We start from the raw sequence: 9,480 nt of genomic DNA on the forward strand, positions 1-9,480 counted from the left end.
AACGGGTGGAGGGGAGCTATGGGAGAAGAAGAGGAACAACTATAATAATCTGAATAAAGATTTAATTTTGAAAAAAGAACAGAAAAATCGAATGATATATCTATTAAGTAGTTTAAATTTTTTTCTAAAAAGAAAATAGCAGGGTAATTTGGTTATTACATAGTACTAAAGAAGGGAGCTATTCAAAGCCAGAACCATGGAGATCTTCAAAGGATTTCCTTTTGAAGTATTTGGCAAAATACTGATCAGCTTATATGTGTGAGGAAATTACCCAAAGACAGGGAAAGACCCCACAGCAACAAGAATAGTGCCTTTTCCCACAAAACACACTGAAAAACCTGTAAGTTGACATTTTAGCAGGGAACACTATAGTAAGAAGCCTGAAAATCAATAGTAAATTAAACCCTCCCAAGAGTTCCCTATTTCCTTCAGATCCTAAGAAATTACAGATGTCTGTAACCTAACTCATAGCTGACTGTTGATAATAAAACTACAGCAGTATTGCCCTGGTGTGTTTCTCAGTAGTTAGAGTGTTGGCCCCTGGACAAAAGGGTCCTGGGCTCAATTTCAAGAAGCTGTGCAATATCCAATAGGCATATACATCCCATTAGCAAATTATTATGGTTAAGAATGAAAGAATAGTACTTTAAAAAAATTGTGTGGAGGTGGGCAAAAGAGGAGGAAATGGGGACATCTGTAATAGTTTCTACAATAAAGATAAAGTTTAAAACTTTCTGTGTATTCTTTTTTCAAACAGCTACTAAGATGTTAGGAAATAAATGCTTATTGAGTAGTTTGACTTTACCTAGTAAGTGGAACTTTGGGGTATTTCTTTTAGCCTAGGGACACTGCAATAAATTATGATAACACTAAGGAAAGGACCATGAGCTGAGAAAGTCTGAAAACCTCTGCAAAAAAAGCCTTTATTACAAAAGCCTTACCTACTACTTTACCCAAACTACTGACCCAATGGGGGCCATACCTACAAGACTTCACAACTGAAAAGACAGCACAGTTCTCTAACAAAACAGCTTGTCCCCATGTTGGACAAATCCAATAGGAGGCTGCATCCATCCTATATAATAAAGAGGTCATATGCAAATTGACCATCACACCCTCACACAAGATGGCCACCCCCATGTGGTCAAAGGTGGCCGCCCCCATGTGGTCACAAGATGGCTGGCAGGGGAGGGCAGTTGGGGGCAACTGGGCCTGCAGGGGAGGAAGGACAGTTAGGGGAGGACAGGCCTGCAGGGGATGGCAGTTAGGGGTGACTAGGCTAGCAGGGGAGGGCAGTTGGGGGCAACCCTGTGGGATCAGGCCTAAACCGGCAGTTGAACATCCCCCAAGGGGTCCCAGATTGGAGAGGATGCAGGCTGGGCTGAGGGACATCCCCCCCTCCCCAGTGCATGAATTTCGTGCATTGCGTCTCTAGCTCATTATAATGATGGTAACTTGTCTTTGATGCTCTACGTGAAGAGCTGAACTTCAAATGATGACCCAGGCAAGGAGAACATCTATGTTTATTTACACTCATGTGCCAACACTACTGTCCTAGCTGTATGATCAGGCCATTGAGACACCCAGGATTCAATTACTAAAGATAAAGCCAATGCAGTCCTCTGTGGAAATAAATGCAACAAATACAACTCATGAACTCAACCTTTATGTTACACACAAATATACTCATATGAAGTGACTCCTTATAAAGAAAAGCCTCTGGAGACCAACAAAACAAATCAAGCATGTGCCTCCATTGTCTATAATCTACTACAGTAAGGGAATCATTATAAAGGACCAGGACTTCAAATGAAAAATTCTACCAGCCTCCCCAATGAAGATCTCTACAGGACTGACAGGTCTGGCTGTCTTCAGCTATTTACAAGTTGCCTATAATCTTGCTAACCTCTGTCTTGACTGAGTTCCCAAACACCAACAAATTAGGAGCTGGAGAATGAGAGGAATTGGAGGAAGAATATATTCCTCTCCTTTTTGCATGGGTGTGCTTGATCTGACTCATGTGGGTAGATATTCATAAAATACCAGCTTTTATTTTATATAAATGAACATATATTTCATATGACCTCAGTAAACAGACTGATTATATTAATCAGATAAAAAACACCAGTATATGAAACTGGTAGCTGATTTTGCTTCCAGTGGTTATGTAGCTACTCTGTCTGCAGAAGTCACTATAGAACTCATGATTATGAAAAGGAGAGCTGATTTGGATCATTCCCTCGGGGAGGTGACAGACTATAATGGGCTGGTATTATGGCTCCCAAAGATCCTGTCTCCTGATAGTCACACCCTTATGTAATCCTCTCCTCTTGAGATGTCACTTCCATAGTTAGGTTGCAAAGGACTGACTTGCTGGCACTGTTTTCTGCTTTCTCTTGCTCACTCTGGGGAAGCAAGGTGTGTCATGTTTAATGATAAAGAATGTAGCCTAATTACACAGCTACCACTCCACCTTTATCAATATTCTAGAAGAACAGTATAGAACAGCGGTCACCAACCAGTGGTCCTCAGACCACTGGTGGTCCATGAGGTCTGAAAGGTTGGTGACCGCTCGTTTAAGGAAATCTTTGGAGCAGTGGTCGCCAACTGGTGTTCTGCAGACTACTGGTGGTCTGTGAGGGCTGAAAGGTTGACAACCGCTGGTAAAGAAAATTAACCTGTGATGATTCTCATTCTACTATGAGGAAGGATAAAGGCTTTTGTTACCACAATTTACTCCCTTAATTTTGAATGAATACCAAATTTAGTATCTTTGACCACCAGGAATTGTATTATTTAGTACAATGCCTGTATTCTCTCCTCTTCCTAACCAACAGAACTAATTTTTTTTTAATTTTATTTATTTTTTAGCTAACTAGTTTCTGTAAGGCCCACAACACATTTTTATCTTGGAAATCATAAGCAAGTTCAGAACAGTAACACAGGACTGTGTTAGCACTAAATTTAGTACAGTATAATTTTTTAATTCCTTTTAGAAATATTGTCTTTTTTCATCCAAAATTATAGTTAGTCACAATGGAACAAGGTTCTGATTATATCCTCCTGGCTTATTTCTAAGAAAGCTCTGGTGTCCTAGCTGGTTTGACTCCATGGTTAGAGCATTGGCCTGCGGACTAAAGGGTCTTGGATTCAATTCCAGTCAAGGGCACATACCTCTGTTGCACTCTCCAACCCCTGCCCTGGGTCAGGGTCCATGCAGGAGGCAATCAACCCAATGTATGTGTCTCTCTCACATCCATGTTTCTCTCCTTCTGTCTCCCCGCCTCCCTTCCATTCTCTCTAAAAGTCTCTCTCTCTCTCTCTCCCCCCTCTCTCTCCCCCCCTTCCTCCCTCCCTCCTTCCCTTCCATTCTCTCTAAAAATCAATGGAAAAAAATATCCTTGGGTGAGGATTATTAACAAACAAACAAAAGCTCTGGTTACTGTCCTTCACAGTGTTTCAAAAGCTTAGCTTCAATGATCTAGATTTGAGCCTAGGTTCCCATTAGTTATCTCTAGATGGCAGCAGAAGACATTGGTTAGACTTCAGTTTGGAATTAAATCAACACAGTCAAGTGCAGTGGCCTGACTGTCAGAGCTCTCCAAATAGTACATGTGAGCCTTCACAAAGGTCTCCCCTCGTGGCTGGTTTGAACATTAACCTGCTGTGTAGCCTCTGCCTGATCTTGTGGGCTGGCCCACAGAGGTGTGCCCTCCACTTTCCCCTTCCTCACGTGGGGATCATAACCCACTAGCCCATGCAGGTCTGAGCTCTGGCTCATTCTGAATCCACCCAATGGTTCCACCCTTTTTGTTCATCATAATCCCATTTGCAAACATGGATTCTGTGGGCTTCATTGCCTACCTCTGTTAACCAAATACCAGTGATTTATTTGGCCTGTAGCTACTGCAGCCAGGGTTTCTGTAGAACCAATGCCTCTACAAATGGCATGTGGCTAAATGCATCAGGAGCACCAAACGAGGCATTGTTTTGACAGCCCAGATACAACTGGATTTCTGGCTGTGATGTGCTGGTAAAGTTGAACAAGTTCTGCAGTGGGGGTAAGAGGGTCCTGATTTGTAGTATTTGCTGATTTCTATGGTATAACTCTCAACCATGGCCAATTTCAAGCTACTGTGTGATTATGAAGAAATGGGAAGACATATATGCCCACAATCAGTTCCCATAAGCTGGTATGAGCTGTCTTCAACCTACTTGGTTTTTGGTCAGGTCTAGTGTAGGGGTGATAAGGAGAATGAGCATCTTTCCTTTCTACACAAATTTACTCACTCCAATCACCATCTGCCCTTCCAGGTGAACAATTAGTCTCATTTACTTGCAACTAAGGGCCAGGACTAGGGTGAGGCAAATGAGATGCTGAGTGCAAACTCTGAGACACTCACTTTTAGGGTCATGCAAATGCAGATGCTGCAAGTGTACGACCCTCAAACTGAGGATCTCCTTAAATTTTGTGTCCCAGGCACCTCAATGGCTACATAGCTTCTGCCATTAAATCATAAGTGGATCAGCCCTCCAACCAGGCAAGATGTCTCATTGGCACTTCCCCATCCTATTCTTTTTTATCTCATAGTGCCTTGGTCACGTGGAGTCAAATCTAAATGTCTATCCCACTTCTAAGGCCCTACTGCAATACTATGCATGACCAGCAGCCATGGTGTTGGGTTCAGAAAAATAATCACACTCATAAGACCCCAAAAGCCCATCACCTCACCAGCTTTGCAGAAGAATGCAAGGCAGGAAACATGGCATACTGTTTAGCAACATATACATCTCTTCAATGCAAGTCCTTAGAGAAGTCCAGGGCGATTAGCCCCCAGAATGATGCTCAGTTACAAGGAAGTAAGAGTACACAAATGGGTGCAGGAACTATCCTAACTTAGTAGCCTCATGCCACAGATCTGTCACAGAAGACAGTATCTCTTATACCAGTCTATGAATGTACTTCCACAACTCAGCAAGAACACCTGGGTATGTCAAAATACATTCAGGAATGGCCAATACTATAGCGTTCCCCAAAGTATTTACAGTTCATTCATAATCTCAGCAGATAAGATTATGTTTACAATTAGGCAGTTTACCATTAGTCATTTCTACCTTTAGTAGATTTCAGAGAAAAAGTTCTAGAAGATCAACTGGAGGCCATTTTCATAGAAAAAAGTAGGAAGAGTTTTGTTCACCCTTTACTCACATACACCAAGGCACAACATCATAAAATTTCAGCATGTTATGGATATAGAAGAGACTTATATTTCTAAGGATTTAGAGGTAAACTATTGATGGGATATAAAAAACTAAGGAAACAAAAAAAAAATCATACTACTAATAACCCTAGGGTAAAGAGGTACTTTAAAAGGTACCAGTCTTTACTACACAGAGAGAATGGGAAAGGGAAATGCACGGATACTGAAGATGAAGGTGGTGATTATAGAAACTTTTAGTTTACTGACCTACCAGCTATTTTTAATTCCCTTCTCTCTTACCTCCCTGTAGTATAAAGGCTGGAAATGCTAATTACCCCCTTTCCAAGCTTTTCTTATAAGTGGCTGTTACAGTCAATGATAATCAGAAATCTAAGAGTTTCTGGGAAAATGTTTACATTCCTGATTAAATAGGCAGATTTGGCTGCCAACCCTCTTCCCCTTCGTTTTGTCTTGAACATGAATGGATGTCTACAGTTACAACAGTCACACTGTAAATATGAATCAACAAACCAACATGCTAAGATTACTGGACTAGAAAGAGCCTAAGTTACTGATGAAATAGTTGAGACACTGTACCAACTCTGGACAGCCTACTCTAGACTTCTTATTAAAAGAGAGCTATCAGGTAGGTTCTCTGTTAAAGATGAATACAATAAAGAATTCCTAACTAATGTATGGAATATGAGAGCTAAATATTCATTCTCTATACTGTGAAGCGAACAGATAAAAATCAAGAATTAACATGCTGAAGCATTTTATTTACTTAGAACCATGACAATAAGTACCTGAAAAAAAAATAGCTAAAAAACAAAAGAAATGGAGACCACCAAGGAGTGGCAAATGGGAAGGGAATGGGTGGGAAGAGGGCTGCTACTTTTTTCATTGTAAGCCTTATAGTAGTATTTTGGCCCAGGTACTTCTTTGTTGCGGGGAGCTGTTCAATGCAGTTTAGTGTGTCCTTGGACTCTACTCAGTAGATAGTAGTAGCAACTAGGGATAGTGTGACAACTAAAAATGTTTCCAGCCTTTGCCAAATGACCCTGAAGGGCACACTGCTCCTATTTGAAAATGATGGCCTCATAGTACTTTTATTTTTTTAACTTTCAATAATACTGCAAATGTATTGGTTTGATAAAACTAATTTTGGGGGGGGAGAGTTTGGGGGGTTGAAACTAACAGTATGAAAAGAGCTAGCCTAGAGACCACCAATGTCATTTCTTCTTTCAAACACCTCTTAATTTCCTCCCTAATCTCTCCCTGGTCCTAAGAATGCTTCTCCTCCCCTCCCAGACAAGCACAGACAGAACAGACACACATACCTCCTAGAAATGCACACTCGTAATGGCTGCAGGTCTTGTTTATGCTTCGAAGGATAAGATTATTGCTAGCCCCATCCTGTGACACATAAAAAACCTCATTCAGAGGTATAATAATAATTCTTCCACTTTCATTTTCTTTATCAACAAATTTTCCAATGGCAACTCCAAAGCACGTGTGAATGGTTAACAGAATGTGTTGATCACTTGCTGCTTGAGGTTTGGCTGAATGTGCCAAGGTGAAATGGCCAAGTCTGGCTTGGTTTAGCCCTCCCCAGGTAAACGAAGTTCCCTGGCTTGTGCTATACACCACATTTTTATAGCTATCCTCACACGGTCCTCTCAGCAACTGCAGGGCTTTGGTCAGGTAAAAATGAAAAGCTTTGAACTGGAAGCCATAGATATAATCTTTTCGAGACTGGCCAGCCATCTTCACAGCTTCATTGAACAGATGGTAAAAGGAAGTTTGCTCTTGAGCTTCAGAAATATATGCCAGCAGGGCTATTCCATGGTTATCCTTAAAACTCATGGGGAGAGAGAGATGAGCCTTCCGAGCTTCCCATTTGGCTTTTGCATTTTCCCACACATCCTCAAAAAGCTGATGGCTTGCTTTTTCTTCCTTGAGCAGTTGGGGAACATATTTGATTTCCATCCTGTCAGTACATTTCTGGTATTCGTCATCAAATGCATTATCTGCCATGTCTAACGTATTAGCCTTCACCTTCAAAAGAAAAGGAAATTAATATTCTTGAAACAAGATATTTGGCGTGTCTTTTTCTCTCACATTACTACCTCCACACTCTCATACCCTGCCAAGAATCTATCCCTTGCTTACAACCAAATTTGGATTTTTTTTCTTTAAAAAATTTTTTTTAATTGATTTCAGAGAGAAAGGGAGAGGGAGAGAGAAATAGAAACATCAAAGATGAGAGAGAATCATTGATTGGCTGCCTCCTGCACGCCCCCTACTGGGGATCAAGCCCACAACCTGGGCATGTGCCCTGTTGGGAAATTGAACTTTGACCTCCTGGTTCATAGGTCAACACTCAACTACTGAGCCACACTGGCTGGGCTGGATATGTTTTTATGTAGAAAGTATACTCCATTGCTATTGGTAACTTTTCTCAGCTATTACCTATTTGTGTGAAAGAGTAAATGTTAGTGGGTAAGATATGGGTATGATTATGCCTGTAACTCATTTATTTGAACCTTGTGGTACAAAGGAAAAAACCAGTGAGTATAAAGTTGAAGAAATGGGTGGCAATCCTGGCTTTGAAAATATTCTTAGCCAATTTCCTCAACCCCTCAAAATTGTTGAGTGAATATAAAATTATCATGCATGAAATACTATATATGATAAATACATAATAGTATATATCACCCCTCTTCTTTTTAGGACACTCCCTTGTCCATGTGGTTTGGGTAGGACTGATTCGGCACACAGTAATAAGCAATAAATCAGGCTTAAAAACCAGAGCACTCTTTCTTTCTCTACAATCACAAGCTGTAAGGATAATATTGACTTGGGGAAGCCAATAGTTATCCTTTTAGTTCCATGGAAAGTCCTGTCTGTAAATAAAACCAATAAAGAAAGGCTTGCAGAGCTGAGGTGGAAAGAAAGGGATGAAGCCTGGATAACATTATTTAAGGCCCTGGGTCTAGCTACCTGAAGACTGTATATTACCTTAATCATAAGAAGCAACAAATGCCCTATATGCTTGAGCACGTTTGCATTGTTTCTGCTATGTATAACTGAAAAAAGGCCTAATTCAACTTTAGATGATACATAAGAGAAACAGGGTGGTGTAATGTAATTAACACTAGCTTAGGGTCAGAAAGGTGTGGGTTTAAATTCCATTTCTGTTACTAACGAGGTACTAATTAAGTATGGGAAAGTTATTTGGCACTTCTGAGCTTCAATCTTTTCATCTAAACATGAGGCTAATGTAAGGAAACGTGTAATTGTAATTCTTTTGTAAGGATTAAGTGATATAATGAATCAATGCAAAGTCTTAGCTCCATGCCTGACACATGTCAAGCCTTCAACAAACTGTGATTATTTTTAATTTCATTATAAAAATATATTTATTATACTGTAAATTAATCAAGAATAGCATATGCATTATATTTATTTTTTGAAGTCCAAGCATCTACACATTGAAGTGAATTAAATAAAACCCTGTACTCTGACCTACTGATCAAAAAATAGGACAAGCGAATGCTATAGAAGAGAGCCAAGATGCGGCATAGGTAAACACCTGAACTTGCTGCCTTGCACAACCACATCAAAACTACAACTAAAAGACAAAATGGATATCATCCAGAACCACGGGAAGGCTGGCTGAGTGGAAGTTATACAACTAGAAGGAAAGAGAAAAGCACACTGAGACTGGGAGGAGGTGCAGAGGTACTGAGGCGCGCAGAAATGGGCTGGCAACTGGGTGTGCTGTTGTCATTTTCAATCGGAGGGAGATACAAGCTCCCAACTGCTCTGAATTCATTCTGGGCGAGACTCTGGAGACCCAGATTCATATGGGGAGAACCTGGATTGTCTGGCATCAGGCTGGAACATGAGGGCGGCTTTCTCTCAGAGGTACTTGCAGTGATCATTGTTCCTGCACGGTGCTGAGGGACACAGAGACCCGGGGACCTCTTCGGGGCATGGCTGACAGGCAGCCATTGCTGTTTGCTCTGTCCTGGTGATTCCCTGAGACCGCACCCCACCCAATTTACAACCCCACTCAAGCTGTGTGCAGAGGCTTTTGCATATGAATGGCCTGGCCTTTTGCAACCTAAAACCTAACAAACTGCAGCTGGGTCAGAGAGCCCCAGAGCTTCCAAAAGAAGGCCTAAGGCTTGGCAGATGCCTGCATTGCTTCACAGCTGGGCCTCATCTGGGCAACTCCAAACCCCAAACAAAGAGGAGGGATCAGGAGCTCTCA

General features: G+C 41.2%; 1 protein-coding gene across 7 annotated transcripts in view; it reads right to left on the minus strand.

The window, feature by feature from the left end:
* ART3 (ADP-ribosyltransferase 3) overlaps positions 1-9,480 on the minus strand; it is a 59,130-nt gene that overhangs the window by 14,057 nt on the left and 35,593 nt on the right. For all 7 annotated transcript variants that reach the window (XM_015570284.1, XM_006754551.2, XM_006754549.2 and 4 more), the window contains exon 3: positions 6,542-7,259. In XM_015570284.1, coding sequence (XP_015425770.1) covers positions 6,542-7,259 — 718 coding nt within the window. The remainder of the gene's footprint in view (positions 1-6,541; positions 7,260-9,480) is intronic.

This window comes from Myotis davidii, unplaced genomic scaffold (genome assembly GCF_000327345.1).
Source record: "Myotis davidii unplaced genomic scaffold, ASM32734v1 scaffold892, whole genome shotgun sequence".
Classification (NCBI taxonomy): Eukaryota; Metazoa; Chordata; class Mammalia; order Chiroptera; family Vespertilionidae; genus Myotis; species Myotis davidii.